Raw genomic sequence first — 17,380 nt, 5'->3', positions numbered from 1 at the left:
ATCCAAAAAAGGGCAGAAGACCTAAACAAACATTTCTCCAGTGAAGATATACAAATGGCCAATGGGCACATGAAAAAATGCTCAATATCACTAATTATCAGAGAAATTCAAATCAAAACTACAATGAGGTATCACCTCACACCAGTTAGAATGGCCATTATTCAAAAGTCCACAAACGATAAATGCTGGAGAAGGTGTGGAGAAAAGGGAACCCTCCTGCACTGCTGGTGGGAATGTAGTTTGGTGCAGCCATTATGGAAAACAGTATGGAGATTCTTCAAAAAACTAAAAATAGACTTACCATATGATCTAGCAATCCCACTCCAGGGCATACATCCAGAGAGAACTTTAATTAGAAAAGATACATGCACCCCAATGTTCATAGCAACACTATATACAATAGCCAAGACATGGAAATAACCTAGATGTCCATCAATAGATGACTGGATAAAGAAGTTGTGGCAGATTTATATAATGGAATACTACTCAGCCATAAATAATAACAAAATAATGCCATTTGCAGCAGTACAGATGGACCTGGAGATCATCAATCTAAGTGAAGTAAGCCAGAAAGAGAAAGAAAAATACTATATAAGGGGGAGGGTATAGCATAAGTGGTAGAGGGTATGTTTAGCATGCATGAGGTTCTGGATTCAATCCCGAGTACCTCCTCTAAAAATAAATAAATAAACCTACTTACCTCCTCCCACCAAAAAAAAAAAAAAATTAAAAAAAAAGAAAAATACCATATGATATTACTCATATGTGGAACCTAAAAAAAAAAAAAAAGGAAAGAAAAAAGAAAAAAGAGAACACTAATGAACTCATCTACAAAACAGAAACAAACTCATAGACATAGTAAACAATCTTAACAGTTTCCAGGGGAAAGGGAGTGGGAAGGGATAAACTTGGGAGTTTGAAATCTGCAAATATTAACTATTATATATAAAACAGATTAAAAAACCAAATTTCTTCTGTATAGCACAGGAAACTATATTCAACATCTTGTATAATCTTTAATGAAAAAGAATATGAAAACAAACATATGTACATATGTATGAGTGAGATGTTACGCTGTACACCAGAAATTGACACACTGTAACTGACTATACTTCAATAAATTAAAGGAAAAAAAACCCAATATTGTGTTAGTTTTAGGTGTACAGCAAAGTGATTCAGTTATACATATATATTTATTTTCCAATTCTTTTCCATTATAGGTTACTACAAGATATTGAATATAATTCCTTGTGCTATGTAGTAAATCTTTGTTGTTTATTTATATTATATGTAGTAGTATGTATCTGTTGATCCCATACTCCTAATTTATCCCTCTCCTCACTTTCCCTTTGGTAACCATAAGTTTGTTTTGTGTGTCTGTCAGTTTATTTCTGTTTTGTACATACGTTCATTTGTATTATTTTTTAGACTTCCACATATAAGTGGTATCATATATTATTTGTCTCTCTCTGTCTAGCTTACTTTACTCAGTATGATAATCTCTAGGTCCATCCACGTTGCTGCAAATTTCATTCCCTTTTGCTGGCAATATTTCATTCCTTTTTATGACTGAGTAATATTCCATTGTATATATACCACAACTTCTTTATCGATTCATCTGTTGAGGGACACTTTATGTTGTGGCTATTGTAAATAGTGCTGTTATGAACACTAAGGTGCATGTTATCTTTTTGAATTGCAATTTTCATTTTTTTCTGGATATATGCCCAGGAGTGGGATTGCTGGAACATATGATAACTCTATGTTAGTTTTTTAAGGAACCTCCATACTGTTCTCCATAATGACTGCATCAATTCACATTCCCACCAGCAGTGCAGGAGGGCTCCTTTTTCTCCACACCCTCTGCAGCATTTATTATCTGTAGTCAGTCACTGTGTCTTCACATGCAGGTCCCATGAGTGACAGGCCATCAGTTCACATCCTAAAGCATGTGATATGACTGTAAGTGCAGAGCAGAGATGTACAAAGCAAACTCCCACAGTCTTTTCTCTTTTTCCTTTCCACCGGGGGGAATATGCAGAAAGACCCCATAAGCTGCAGAGAAGCATGTTTTCAAAGTGTTGAGCAAAGAATACAAGATCTTCCTTTTCAACCCAAATTTTAAGAGGAAAGAGAAGGCTTTGAACTTTTGTTCATTTTTCCATTACACATAGTCTGATATTAAGTTTCTAAATCTCTGCTGAAAAGTAGATAGTTATAAATTAACTCTACTGAGAAGTCTTTAATTTTTAAACTGCTTTGACATCACAGAATTTAAAACTGAAGTATAACTATTTTCATGTCTGCAAAGTGATTATTGTCTATTCTTTCCACAAAGTAGAATGCATATTAGTAATTTCTAATCTCTCAATACATTACATTCATTTTAAACTATGGAAAACATGAGTTTCTTCATATTTTAACAGTATCTTAAAAAGAAAAAAATATTCAATGGAAAAGAACTCTTAAGGGGAGTTTTTAGCCCTACAAATCACTGAAGTTCTTTTGAAATTATGGTGGAAATTCTATTTATTGAGAAAACCAGTATTTTAAAAAACTAATCTTACCTTTAAATTCAGAACCGAATGTTTACCATCTGGTTAAAAAAGAGAGAGAGAAAACTTTATAAAGCAGTAGACATTTGACAACTCAGAAGAGTACCACCTTAGGAACTCACCTTCTGCCAGATGACCTAAACAAGGCCTGGGCCTGGCATGGGGGGGGGTGGGAGGACAGCCTCACAAGGTCCCATGACAAGCTGGTCCCAAGCCAGGCAAGAGCCGGAACTGTCCGCTCTGTCTCTCCCTCCTGCTGTTTCTGAGCACCTTCAGTGGCTCACATGACCACAAAACCAAGGCCAAACTCCTCAGTGTGACTCTGAGCCTTTCCTGTGGGGGGTGGGGGGGTGTCCATCCTACGGTCCCAATACCTCTCCTCCGGGTGCTCCCTACACGGTCCACCCGCCACTCCCCAGATGGGCTAAGGCTCCAACCTTCTCTGCCTTTCCTGCCTGGTAGGAGCCATTCGACTTGGTCAGATGCCGGTACCTTGACCAAAGGATGTCAGTGTCCGATCTTGGCCGGGCACTGCTAGGGTGCAGAGTGGCCCCTCGGGCCAGCAGGGCTCGAGGCTTTAGTGTCTAGATAATAATTATCAGCTGGCATTTATGCAGGGCACTGCGCTTCACACACATGACTAAATTTAATCCTTACGATAATCTGATGAGAGGAGCACTCAAACTGATTAGAAGTGGGGTTAAGTAACTCAGCCAAGCCTCTCACCACCTGGAAATGACAGAGCCAAAGCACTAAAAGCCAGGGTTTCTGATGTGCTGTCCAAAGATCACTCATAGCAGACTCTCCAAAGAGCTTGTTAAAAAATACAGACTCCCCCCCCCCCCCACATCCAGGGGCCCAGCCCAGAGTCACTGACTTAGAATTTGGAGTTGGTGTGGGGCCTTTTTCACAGATGTCCAGAGGCTTTTAATGACCACCACAAACCAAAAACCACTGCAGGAACTTCACTCCCTCCCAACCACCACCTGTGCTCCAAGTTCACCTTCCCAAGAGCACCAGTCATCACTGCCTCTCACCTCTAAACCCATCTTTATTGCCTGCTTGGTTACGGCAGTATACAGTTCCACCCTGCCAGGTGGCGCAATAATACACCTCATCAGTAGAGGGCGCTGAAGAGACACTGGAGAGGGAAGGCGCTTGGGTTCCCGGTTCCAGACAGCTGTCTCATCTCTCTTTCCCTGGGGCCCTCTTTCTTCCTCCTCTCCTCCCTCCATTCCTCCTTCTAGGTGGCCAGCAGCACTTCCCATGGGTGCTTCTCCTGGAACTCCCCTGGAGAGGGCAGCTACCCAGCGAGTTGTGTTAGCGCAACACCTCGGCTAACTTCACCAGCCAGCGCGGCCACAGCCGCACCCTCTCCAACGCCTTCATCTCAGCCTTCGGTGATTCTCCAGATGTTTCTTCCCTTGGGGGCTCTACGTTAACTAGAAACTGTTCCCTCTATCGGCTACTCCTGCATTCTTTAGATTTCTTTCTACCCCTTAGTGGGCAATCCTGTTATAGTTAGTAATTAATCCTTTATATTGAACTTTCCCTGTTCAAATCACTGTAAGCCTTTTGTCTCCTGATTGGACTCAGACTGACAGTCAGTGCATCAGGGCCACAGACAGCACAGACATTAGAAAATGGACAGACGTGTGTGAACACAGGGAGATATTCAGGATATGCCATGAGACTTTTAAAAAAGGGCATGTAACAAAATAACTTGGATTTTACATACACATTCTGAGTTGTTAAAATTAATTATCTATGGGAGTGCAATTATGTGTGTTTAACTTTATACATTTCTGCATTTCAGGGGTTTTTTTTGTTTTGTTTTTTACAGTGAGAAAGTATTAGTTCTGTAATTCAAAAAGAGATATACCTTTTACCTGAATTTAATATTCACATGGATTTTGCCCCAGGGGTAAAATATACCTCCTAACCAACTGGCATTTTCTGGCACAGGTGTTATTAGCAGACTGGCATCCAGTTTTCCCATCAGTCCCCTTGTGAAATGACTTATATGGGAGCCTCCTGGAGCCCAAGCAACTCTCGGGGGTCCTGACGAAGCAGTTACTGGTGCCCACTGTAAGCCAGGCTCTCCTTTGCACTTCTCAAACATAAGCCACTTCTTAAGAAACTGAAAACAACCTTTGTGATGATGCGCTGAATTCTCTCACTGTGCCAAACGAAACACACAAAAGTGTGCAGTTATAAAGTTGTATTCTAAACATGTCCACGCACTCATTCATCTAAAACACCTGTGGTGACAGCCCGCTGTGGGCCAGGCCCTGCTCCAGGCAATGGAGACAGCACGGTGACCAGGACAGACAAGCTCACTTGGCCAGGCTATTCCGCGGAGACCACTGTGCACTGGCCCCGCGTAGCACTGGACACCAGGGCACAGAGAGGGAGGAGTGTGGAAAGCTTCAGAGCTTCGGCTGTGACCTCCTCCCTAGGCGTCCTCTTGTGACTGACAGAACTGACCAGGTGGACTCCCACGTGAGCACTTTGTACTTTAAAGACACCCTAACACACAGGCAATCAACTGTGGAGTAACTTCTCCCAGTGAAAACAAAAGTTGGGATGTTCCTCCTATAATCATGGAACCACAGAACCACAGTATGGAGATGCAATGGCTAGATGTCCCCGCAAAGTAATCAATATTTACTGCCACAAAATGCTTTTATATTAAGAAAAAAATTTTTTTTTTACCTTTTACCTGTGTACACTCTGGGGTAAGAGGTGAGCCTGGAAACCCATCTTGTTCAGAAATATTTTCCTCATCTTTACTGTCCACTGCACGTGACAAGGGAACCTTGTTACAAAAGACAAAGAAAGAAACCCGTGATAAGTGCTCTGTGTATCAAATTTCCTCCCAACCCACTCCAATGTCTTATTCCATGCCTTCTCCACTGCTCCCTCCTCCCTGCATAGCACCCAGCACCACCCTGCCCTGGTACTGATGCTGTGGCATGCATCTCTACATGGGACAAGAGCTGCCAACCCGCCCTGTGAGAACCCTCGTCCGGGCAACTGTTTGGGATTGAGGTTCATCACGTTCGCTGGCGCTGAGTCCACTGAAAATGCTTCCTGATGGTGGGGGACCCTCCCCTCCACTGTCTGTGAACATCTCCTACAGAGGTAGCATGAATGGTGGCAGGGCTGCAGAGCTGTCCCTCACAGACCCCTGGGCCAGGACCTGGGCCAGCCCTGATGAACAGGAGACTCCTCCGCTGGCAGGGCTCTGGGAGGTAGGGACAGTGGCTGTGCAAGGAGAAGAGCGGCGAATCCCCTAGATTATACATTTACCACGCATGGGTATATATGAGTGGTATGTACCCACCAGAAATACACATATATAGAGACCTGAACGTTCACAGCAGCGCTATCACTAAAAGCCCCAAACTGGAAACAACCAACCAGTCATCATCAGTAAAATGAATAAGTAATTGTCACAGCTGTACAATGAGATCTCATGCAGCAGTAAGAATGCACCAACAAGCGCTACACACGGTAACGGAAGACTCGCAAAAACTCCAAGGAACACATACTGGATGATCAAACTCACAGAATGTTCAGAACAAGCAAAGCTAATCTAAAGCCTGTCTTCTAAGATCTAATCTGCTCTTGGAGTCAGGGTGGTGGTTAACTGTAGGGGGACCAGTGACCTCTTCTCAGTCACAAAGGGGCACTTCTCGACTCCTAGTAATGTTCTTTTCCTTTTAACCTGAGTGGGGGCTACTTTGTAAAAATTCACTTATGGCTTATGTGCCTTTTGTGTATATTTAATACATCGATAAATAAGCCTGAAGAATTCTGTGACAATAAACTAACAACACTCCAATTTAAAAGTTTCAGTTTAAAACATTTTTTAAACTACCAAATACTTCTGATTGTGAAAATCATCTTGGTAACCAAAACAAAAATTGTCTGGGTACTGAAGGAAGGGGAGGAAGAGGAGGCCAACCCAGGCCCAGCAGTGCCACCATGGATGCCAACACTGGCCTTCCCCTCAGCATCTGCAGTCCTGGCCTAAGCCCCTCCATCCTTCCTGTGGGTAGGACACTAACTCAGATTTTAAAGGGTAAAATGTACATGCTAGAATTTATAGGGTAATCAGTAGAAAGAAACAAACCAGTATAATTTGCAAACTAGGAGAGGGAAAGAAATAGAACTAAAAAAAAATCATCAATTCAAAAGGACAGAAGAGGAAAAAAGACCTAGAATAATGGGACAGATGGGACATACACAGTAAGATGGCAAATTTAAACTCAAGTATAACCATATCACATTACATATAAAAGGACTAAACTGTCCAGTAAAAAGACAAAGGAAAGTTTTGTCACACTTGGTTAACAAAAACTATATGCTGCATTGAACTGTATACTTTAAATGGATGAATACTATGGTATGTGAACTGTATCACAGTAAACTTAAAAAACCAGGTGCTGTTTACAAGACACAGCTAAATATAAGAATACAGAAAGATTAAAATTGAAGGATGGAAAAAAATAGGCCATGCAAATATCAAACAAAAGAAAGATGGAGAATGTCGGGGGAACAGACATGAAGGCAAAACACATTTTTAGAGATAAAGAGGTTCACTTTGTAGTGACAAACTGTTCAATTTACCAGGAAGATATAATTTTATTATGTGTACACACCTGAAAACATAGTCAGATGCAACATAATACATGTCCTATGATTTCATGCGTATAAAGTTCAAAAACATGCAGAACTAATCTGTGATATCTTCTATTACTTGGAGGTAACAGCAAGACGTTGGAAAACCTGACAACTTAGCAAGGAAGCTGCAGTGTCTAGACTCTTGTGACTGTGGGGCAGGATGACTGTAAGATCCAGCAGTGATTAACTCTCGTGATGCACAGGGTCCAGCCCCCAACGGCACTGTCACCTCCCCAGATGCCTCTCCTCAGATCAATGATGCCAACTTAGAAGGAGGGGAATTTTCCTCCATTTTTTAAAGCCTTTTTTAAAAAAAAGACATCGCTTTATTAGATTTCTAGTGGACACAGTTGATTCATACATTAAAAAAAATTTTTTTTTTAAATGAAGTACTGGGGATTGAACCCAGGACCTCGTGCATGCTAAGCGTGCACTCTACCACTGAGCTATGCTCTATCCCCCTCAATGATGCTAACTTAAGAACCCCACCCAAAAGGCATTATACGGTCACTAGAGGTCGAGCAATGGAAGTGTCCAGTTAGCCCCACCTCAGGGTGAAGTCCAGGCAAGAAAGAGTGTGGCCAGAATGTGCAGTGAACCAAGGGCCAACTCTGGAAGGGGCAGTTTTAATTTACAAGGCAGAGGGCCTGCACGGGTCTGCACTGGCACCTTTATAAGTCCAAAAACATGCTGGACTTGCCCTGATGTGGTAAGTCATGGTCAATAAAATAGGCGTTAGTAAATCCATGCTTCCCCGCTGCCACATGGAGACCCCGCTGCGGAAAGATGGCAGGGCTCACTCTGGGTGGCTTCTGCAAACTGGAGGGGGTGAGAGTTGGTGACTTACTTACTATCCGGGCCTCTTACCGCCACCAGTGAGGGTTGAGCTCATGCAGAGGGGTTCGCATTGGTAGAGCAGAGTCAATAACTGACACGCACACCAGACGCTGACCATGGACATTTCTACATGCATACCTGCAAATGCAGACAGGGAGACGGCGGGAGTCGCGCCACGGCGGCACTGCGACACTGCCCATGCAGCTGTCACTGGCCCCCTTTCAACCTGGCTGAGAGCGTCCTGATTTTGTTTGGTGCAAGTGGGCTCAGCCCATCGTAATCCTCTTTCCCTCAGCCAGTAATTGGTACGGGATGGGCATGTGACCAATGAGGCTGATGCTGGGAAGCTTCTAGGAAAAAATGTTCTCTGTAATGAACACAGAGCAGCCCGACTAGAAGGACCTCGCCCCACTTCTTTCTGCAGGAAGAACCAGCTGCATCTGGTGACCAGGAGGAGGAGGCCAAGGGAATCTCAGGCGCCAGCGCTCGACAGGCAGCCGAAACAATTTTGGAATCTCCTGCCTCTTGATTTTGCTATGTAAGGGAGTTAAATGTCTATTGTTGAAGCTTTATGTTTTGTCTATTTGATTATCTGTAGCCAAGAAAGTGATACAGACATCAAAGTGACCACAGCGGCTTCTCCCGGACGGAAGGGGAGGACTGGAATGTCAGGGTTTCAGGGCGGGCTTTGGCTTTATATGCAAATATCATATAAAAAAATCAAAAGTTTTTATAAGACATATATATATATATATTCATGTATACCTGTGTAACAGAAAGAAATTGTAAAGAAATTAAAAATTTAAAGCTGTGGGGAGAAACAGGGAATATCCCTAATCCTCAAAAGCAGAGCAGAAGATTCTCCACTGCTCCTTGGTCTCCGGAAGTTTCTAGAAGTAACTGGTTTACCCACATGAATGACTCCTCCCTGGATCTCCATCCAAGTACATGGCGAATATCTGTTTGTTGGCAGTTGGCTGGGTGAATAAATGACCAAATGAATGAATATGGTATCTGATGACAAGGTGCTCTGCAAATCCACAAATGTGACAATAGCAAGAGTGTGTGTGTGTGTGGCAGGAGGAGCTTCAGTGACATCCTACCAGTGATTTCTATTTGAAAATGGTAGCAAGACATTTAGACTACACTCTCTTCTGTAAAACCTATTGAAATCAATCAAAAGAATGAAAAGCAAGCAAGCAAGCAACCCTAGTCAGAGGCCAGAAAGCAAAATCTATTAAACCAAATCTATGAAATCTGAAACAGAGGGAGAATGCCAAAAGCTGCCAAACCTCCTCAGGCTTCAGGTAGGCAGGTGCTCCGACAATCCCAGTGTGTCACGGTTACAAAAGTCCACAGTGATCCTCTGATGGGTGCGCCGAGAGCAAGGGCGTGACAGTGCCAGGAGACATAAGTCACATCCACAGAGAAGGGAAGGCGGAGAAGCTAAAGGGAGATGCCTGGGAGAGCCCACCTTTACAGAATCCAGCTCTATACTCTCCGGGAAGCTAAGGACAGCACAGACTGACCTAAGGAACCCAAAGAAGAGATCCAGGAGATCAAGAAAAGTGACAAGGCAACAAAAGGGTGTGAGAAGTAAACTGGCAGAACTGAAAAAAAAGGAAAAATTAAATCAACACAGAGGCAAAAGCTCTAACAAAAGTGATAAAACATAGTGACAGCGTGCGGAGAGAGAGATGAGGTGGGTACACAGAAGAAATCACATAAAGTGGCACTGAAAAGAAAGAGGAAGAACAGGGAACTATAGAAAACATAACAGACATGAAGACAAATAAAGCACAGTTAACAGGTGCATAACTAGTGTTCCCAAAGGAGAATGGAACAACTAGATGATAAAGTTAGTCCAAGATAAAATAAAATAGGGGAGGAAATATTGCCTGAAAGTAAGAAAGGGAGATAAAAATCTATGTCTGCAGAATTAAATTATATAAATCAAATTTCAGGGGGAAAAAACCAGGAAATAATAAACATCACGATTAATCCTAGTGAAATTACTGAACTTCAAAAGAGAAAGAATGAACCTACAAAGGCATCGGGCAGAAAAATCAAGTGACCTCAAAGGGGAGAAGAAAGCAGGCTGTGACCCCTTCTCACCCCATTGCTGTCACCCTCAGCAGGCGTCTCAGAAAAGGCTACATGGTTTCCCACCACCCTGTGTCCCTCCTTTGTGACATGGGTCATAACTGAGATTGATTAACTATTAATTGTGTGACTATGTCTGTCTTATACTGATTCTCCAGCCCCGAGCACAATGCCTGGCATGCATCAGACATTCAACAAATAACGCTGACTCATTTACCTACCCAAAGACAGCTTCCTCCCTAACACAGTCCTTTACAAGACAAAGAAGCTGAGGCACAGAGAGGTTATCTGACTTCCCAAGTCATACAGCTGGGCAGCAGAGCAGCTGGGACTTGAACTCAGGTCTCTGAATGCCCCTGGCATCGCTCTGCCCACCAGACCTGGTATTGCGCGAACCGACCACAAATTCACTGCCCCTCTAGCCTTACTTCTGGGTGGCACCAACAGGAAGACTGCTGAAAACAAGACTTGCTTTCCATTTGTTAGCCCATTTCTGAGTGGGTGCACACTTCACATGAAGACGTTTGCCCAAACTACCCTGAAACACAGAAAGAGCCATGAAATAGACTTATACCCAAATTGCCTGATTTGGGTTGGTCTGTTCCCTTATCTTACTAATTCTGAAAAAAGGAATAAAATGATAATTTACCTCAGATTATAGAACATCTATAGTAAAAGATAAGGAAGGCAAATTTACTTTTTTTAAATTGAAATGTACCCCATTGGCAGTATCTCCTTCAGAACTAGTGCCATCTAGTGGTTAAATAGAAGTTTTACATGTTCCACACACCCATTCTTTCCAAAGGTATATCATATAATAAATTTAAGAATACTGGGTCAGTTTAAAAAAAAAAAGCTTTATGTCTAAGACATATTCTTGACAAGCACAAGGATTAAAACAGAATTTAATTCTAAACAGGGAAAATTGCTTATACTGGTCTGAATCCTGCCTCTGCCAATGGGTGGGCTGTTGGTTGGGTGACCTTGGGCAAATCATTTATCCTGTCTTCACGCACTTACCCTCAAGGGTGTGAAGTATATGAGATGGTATGCATGAGCTGCCTAGCCTACATTAAATGCTCAGAAAAGGGCACTGTGTTTTCTTCCCCTTACTGTCTACCCTCCGCTCCACCCAAAATATAAAAAACCTAATCGCGAGGCTGTGGGAAATGAAAATTCCTCTCCAGCTTTTTAGGGCTCTTTCATTCATGCTATCTGCAGCTGGCCAGGATAATGTTCTGGTGATGAGGAGACCTTTCAACGGCAATCAGTTACTAACGCTCCACCCTGGCTCCCGGGCCGCATAGGGAAAGGCTTCCCTGTGGGCTGGGATGTACAGAAGGGTGGAGACTGGCACACACATAGCGCTGGTGGGAAGTCAAATGGGAACTGTTGCTTTGGAGGACAACCTGGCAATGCCGAGCGTGATCCGGCACGTATAAGGCACACTTACCAAACGTGCAAGGAAATAACCTAAATGTTCATAAGTGGATGGATAAATAAATTAACATTTATCCATCTCAAAACTGCAATGCCTAGTGAAAAAGCCAAGAGGTGGAAAGACTGGTTCAATATGGTGATTTCTGTACAATTAAAAAAAATATACAGTAATATATTTGTTTACTGACACTTCTCTGTAATAAAAGGGTAAAAACAGACTTCTAGAACACATCCCAAATCCAAGAGAAGATGGCTTTCCAGGGATGGAGAAGATGGAAAATAAAGATTTCAACCTTAAGTGTAATTTTACTTCTTTTGTTAAAAAATCTGAAGCCAAAATAAGTAAGTAAGTAAATAAATAAATAAATAAGCAAGCTGTCAATACTTGCTCATTCTGGAGAATGAGAACACTAATGTGTTATTTTCTACTTCTCAATTTTTGGGGGGCTGGGTTACAGAAGACGTATGTTCAGCTTTCACGGATAGTGCCAAACAGTTCTCCGTCATGGTAGCACCGACTCCCACTCCCACCGCATTAGAGAGCTCCTTCACTTCCTCTCCAAGCCCTGACATTGTTAGTTGCCTCGCTCCACTTTTCAAATTTTATAATTAAAAAAAATTTCCATACTGCACATGGGTTCTAGAGCCACCACGACAAACTTGCCTAAAAAATAAACTATTTGTCCTGTTAATGACAAAGGAGGAGGTTACATAGGTCACTATAATCTCTCTCCTCTAAGGGAAATGTGGTAGCAAGCTTCACTTCCGAAACAGTTGAGTGATACAACTCTACCTGTAACCTCAGTCTACAATACCAGCCAGGAAGTGTGCGCACTGAGGGGCAGGGGGAGCTCATGCAGGCCTTTCAGAGCCCCGCAGCAGAACCTCCTCGGGGCTCTTGGCAGCTGTCTGCCTGCCCCGTGCTCCTTGCTGTAGAGAAGCCTAACTCTGCATCTTAAACAGCAAACTATTCACAACAGCCAAGTCATGGAAGCAACCTATGTGTCCACCAACAAACAAATGGATAAAGAGGATGTGGGGTATTACTCAGCCATAAAAAAGAATGAAATGATGCCTTTTGTAGCAACATGGATGGACCTGAAGATGACAACATTAAGTAAAGTAAGTCAGACAGAGAAAGACAAATATTACATGGTATCACTTATATGTGGAATCTAAAAAATAGTACAAATGAACTTCAAACAAATAGTACAAATGAACTACAAAATAGAAACAGACTCATAGACATAGAAAACAAACTTATAGTTACCAAAAGGAAAGGCGGGAGGGATAAACTGGGAGTAAGGGATTACCAGATGCACATACCATATACAAAATAGATAAACAACAAGGATTTACTGTATAGCACAGGGAACTATGTTCAATATCTTATAATAGACTATAACGGAAAAGAATTGAAAAAAAAGAATACAGATATATACATGTATATGTATAACCGAATCACTCTGCTGTACACCTAAAACTAACACAATATTGTAAATCAACTATACTTCAATACTTACAAGTGATGGTTAGTTCCTGAAATAGTCACATAAGGATTCCTCAAAATAAGTTCCCTAAGGCCACTTAAAATGTGATTTAATATAGTGGAGGATAACCAACATGAAAATAGTTTGATGTTGCAAGTCTGTAAGCATGGTCACTATGATTAACACGTGACAGTGGCAATGAAAAGGAGAGAAAGGAAAAAGAAATTATGGTGCTGTCTTCTGCCATTAAAGAAATGGCGCTACCCAGTTTCCAAAACCCTGGGACCAAAGAGTTTAAACCAGGGCAGCTGGCAATGGTGGGGAAACAGGCTCCTTCAGTCTCTCTGTACCTCGGTTCCCCCACATGTGACAGGGCCATAAATGGAACCTACCTCACCGAGGCAGCGGGAGGTAAATGAGTGTCAGAGCTTGAAACAGAGACTCATGCGCAGTAAGCTCTCAAAGAACATCAGCTACTATGGAGAGACCAATGTCGACACTCCCCTTGTCAGGAATGAACTTGAAGAAATGCTGTGATGTGTACATTGATACTAGAAAGCAGTAGGAAAATTAGCTTTGTGGGTCAAAGGAGAGAGCAGCATGACTAGCACTGGGTGGAAATCTACGTTAAGAACGTGAAGATGTTGGTCTTTAAAGGATGTGTCTTGAAAGATAAGGGAGAGAATTTTAAATTTTAGCCTAAGATAGAAAGTGAGACTTGACGTGTTAAAAAAAAATAATAATAAGCCCCCAAATGAAAGCCATTAAAGGCAGAGGAGAAAAACGAAAACCTTTGCTAACGCACTTGACGCAATCCACTATAAGTTAGTGTCAAGGTGCAGGAGAAATCCCGTAACGTGACAAGCACCTGATTTCTGTGCGGCACGGCGTACAGAGCCTCGCTGAGGCTTCCCTCCTCCTTGCGAGCACTGGCGTCCCCCGACTCCCTGGGGCTGAATGACAGGTGCGTGTCAGTGTCCTCTTCATTCTCGTAGCCCAGCATTTCAAAGGACGGCAAAGAAGATCTCCTTCCCACCTCATTCTGCCAATGTGATCTGTATTGGAACAGTCAAGGGCAAAGCAAATAAGCCCCTTAACACTTCACACTGGTATTCACACAGGGATGCAGTGCGCTGCCTCCAAGCCCCGCCGCGAAGTATTATATAACCACGTTACAAAATACATAGACGCTAAAGGATGAAATCACCCACTATGCCATCCCCTTGTACACTCTTAGCATTTCCTTCTAGCTTTTCACCGAGGTTTTTACAGCTATTATCACTGACTACATGTATAATCTGCCTCCTTGGTAACAAATTTCTACGGTCAAAATGGTAAAAGACTCAAGATAGACACATCAGTTTAGTCAGCCATTCCCTTTACTTAGATCCCCCCTGCCCCCAATTTTCACTGTCATGAATAACCCTGTAATAAACATCAGTGTACAATCTCTTCTGTATTTAGGATCAGTCCCATAAAACAACCAACCATAAGGTGCACTGCTGAGTCAGACGGTAGGAACATTTTGTGGGTCCACGTGCATCCGCACAAAATCATTTCCCCAACCTGTGACTACATTGGTAGTAATTTTCTAAAACTTGCCAAGAGAATGCAAACCTCACTGCATAAATGTGCATTTCTTACTGAGACTGGATATTTTTCTGTATCTTTGTGTGAGCCCTGGTTCCTCTAATGTGAACTGTCTGCTCATGTTTGGTCCACTTAGCTACTCTGCTTCTAGTACGTCCATTCTGATTTAAAATGAACTTTTCTACCTACTGAAATGAAAACCCTGACTTTCTATTTACTGTACATATTTTTCCTATCCTACTGATTTTATTTTGAATTCCAAAAAGGATAAAACGGATGTTCAAAAGGCCATAGTGATATAACCCAAGGGAACTTCTACAGAAAACTCCCTGTCTCTGTTCAGAAAGTTGTATATAGAGTCAAGGTCAGGCTCAAAAGATGAATTAAGAGACACACGACAAACCAATTGAAAGTTACTGTGTGAGTCCTACTGGTATTACACTCGTTTATAGATATGCTCTTTTATAAATGTTGTGTAAATAGTTTTCCACTATCCTCCCTTCTGAAATGCCTAGAGTTTCTTTCTTTCTTTTTTTTCTTTTTGTTTTTATATTTTGTTTCTGTGCATGACTTTGTTTTTTTTTAATTTTATTTTACTTTTTTGTAGGGAGAGTAATTTGGTTTATTTTATTTTTATTTTACTTATTTTTAGTGTTTTTTTTTTAACAGGGGGAAGTAGTCAGGTTTATTCATTTATTTATTTTTAAATGGAGGTACTGGGGACTGAACCCACGACCTCGTGCATCCTAAGCACGTGCTCTACCACTGAGCTATCCCCTCCCCCACTGTGTTTTTTTGAATCCACATCTCTCCTCTGTAGTACTGTTAAATGAACATTAAAAAAAGACGATTTTATTAATCCATTGATTGTATTGTGAATTTTGGCTATGTAAATTTTTTTAACATAAAGATGATTAAAAATTTTTTTTTCACTTTTCAAATTCTTAGCTTGGTAAATAGCAGGCATTTCCCTGAGAGGCTCGATGAACCTGGATATAGGGTTTCACAGTCTTCTTTATACGTATATACAAATTAATCCATTCATTCAAAAGGAATTTGTTTGGCCACATGAATTAGACAAGGCTTGAAGCTGATTTTTTTCTATTACTGCTAATCAATAGACTGTTGAGTCCTTTCCTTTCCCTTTGGATCTGTGCTCTCCTCTTATTAAAGATTCAACATACTTGCAAACGCAGGGCACTCACATGCACCTCCCCGTCACTGACCAAGCGTGCCTCTATTTTAACTACTTCAACTATATGTTTTAAAATATGATGGGGCTAAGGCTGCCCTCCCTGTAAGTCAGTATCCTTCCTTTCCAAATATCCTCTTATGGTCTTATCTGCTGATTCTCTCCAGTGAATTTCAGAATCATTTCTTCATCATCAGTTCTTATTCAGCCAAAGTACGAATTCTTACCAGCAGGAAAACAGGTTACGTTCAAACATCTCAAAATGGAGCTGAGACTAAAATGTAAAAAACCCCAAATGCAAACACATCCTAGAAGGAAATACGCGAGCATTTGTATGATGCTGTAATAGGGGAAATCTTTCTAAATTTGACAATAATGTCAGAAACTACAAAGAAAAGACTGACAGATCTTACTACATAAAACATACAGAACGTTTGGTGTGTTAAAGGAAAAAACCCTAAAAGCAAAATTGAATAAACACGGCAGATAAAAGGCAAATCTGGTCACATATCCCCCATCGCCACCCCACAAGCCCTTAGAGTCCTCAGTGACTTCCCGCTGCTCCCAGGGGAGATACCAAACTTCTAAACCTGACACCAAAGACATCCCCAGCCCAGCCCCCGCCCACTCCTCCAGCCCCATCTTGAATGACTCCCCACCTCACCTGACTCCTCCTGGCCACAGACTTCTTCCTTCAGTTGCTCATGTGTGTCATGCCCCCTCTTCTCTGTCTAGAAAGCTCATCCCAGCTCCACCCTGACCACCCGTCAACCCTCAAGCCATTGCCAGTTGGTTCCTGTACATCCCTCAGCTCTCCCCCAGTGCCCTCTTCCTCAAGAGGAAACCTTCCTGACCCCTGGCCCCGTGTCAGCTCTAATCCAGCTCAAGCGACAGAGAAAATGAAGTTAAATAAGAAGGAAGGGTACAGTATAGGTGACAAGGAAATTACCTTGTCAGAGAGGAGACAGGCGAGAAGCTGTGAATGACAACCCTCGTCATCCAGATTGTGGCTACGAGCAGCATTGAATTCACAGGCTCTAATTTAACAAGATCCACACCAGAGAAAATTCGGATACAACTTAAGAGTGCTTAATGTCCCGGGGCAGTGCCCCTTTGTCACTGGCGAGGAAAGCTCTGATCACAACCACATGCACATGCACACGCACACACGGAGCTACTCCTCCCCGACCCTGCGAGCAAGCTGAGCCTGTGACACAGTCCTTACTGATGCCTCAGCTCCGAGATGGTGGCATAGGGCTCGATGAAACTGTCCTTTTCAACGCAGGTCATGTCACTCTCAGAGTGGACCCTCCGGCGAGGTTGGGGAATGGCGACGGTCCGGCCAGTCAACGTTGTTGCTAGAATGGCTGCGGCAAGAGCGGATCTACGGACGAAAGCAACCCAGTGAGCCGGTGAGACATAACCCGTCCCGCTGAAGGCTGAACACCAGGACGCACGAACCATCAAGGTTTACCTTCAGTTCT

The 17,380-nt window shown here is 42.5% G+C and overlaps 1 protein-coding gene across 1 annotated transcript in view; it reads right to left on the bottom strand.

Moving 5' to 3' along the window:
- CEP89 (centrosomal protein 89) overlaps nucleotides 1-17,380 on the bottom strand; it is a 67,436-nt gene that overhangs the window by 41,527 nt on the left and 8,529 nt on the right. Inside the window, exons 3-6 of the mRNA XM_006212209.4 lie at nucleotides 17,122-17,280; nucleotides 13,983-14,169; nucleotides 5,271-5,373; nucleotides 2,568-2,596 (exon numbers count right to left, since the gene is read on the bottom strand). Coding sequence (XP_006212271.2) covers nucleotides 2,568-2,596; nucleotides 5,271-5,373; nucleotides 13,983-14,169; nucleotides 17,122-17,280 — 478 coding nt within the window. The remainder of the gene's footprint in view (nucleotides 1-2,567; nucleotides 2,597-5,270; nucleotides 5,374-13,982; nucleotides 14,170-17,121; nucleotides 17,281-17,380) is intronic.

The sequence above is a fragment of the Vicugna pacos genome, chromosome 9, assembly GCF_048564905.1.
Source record: "Vicugna pacos chromosome 9, VicPac4, whole genome shotgun sequence".
Taxonomy (NCBI): Eukaryota; Metazoa; Chordata; class Mammalia; order Artiodactyla; family Camelidae; genus Vicugna; species Vicugna pacos.
Note: the sequence above shows the minus strand (reverse complement) of the source record. Positions and strands in the feature narration are given on the sequence as shown.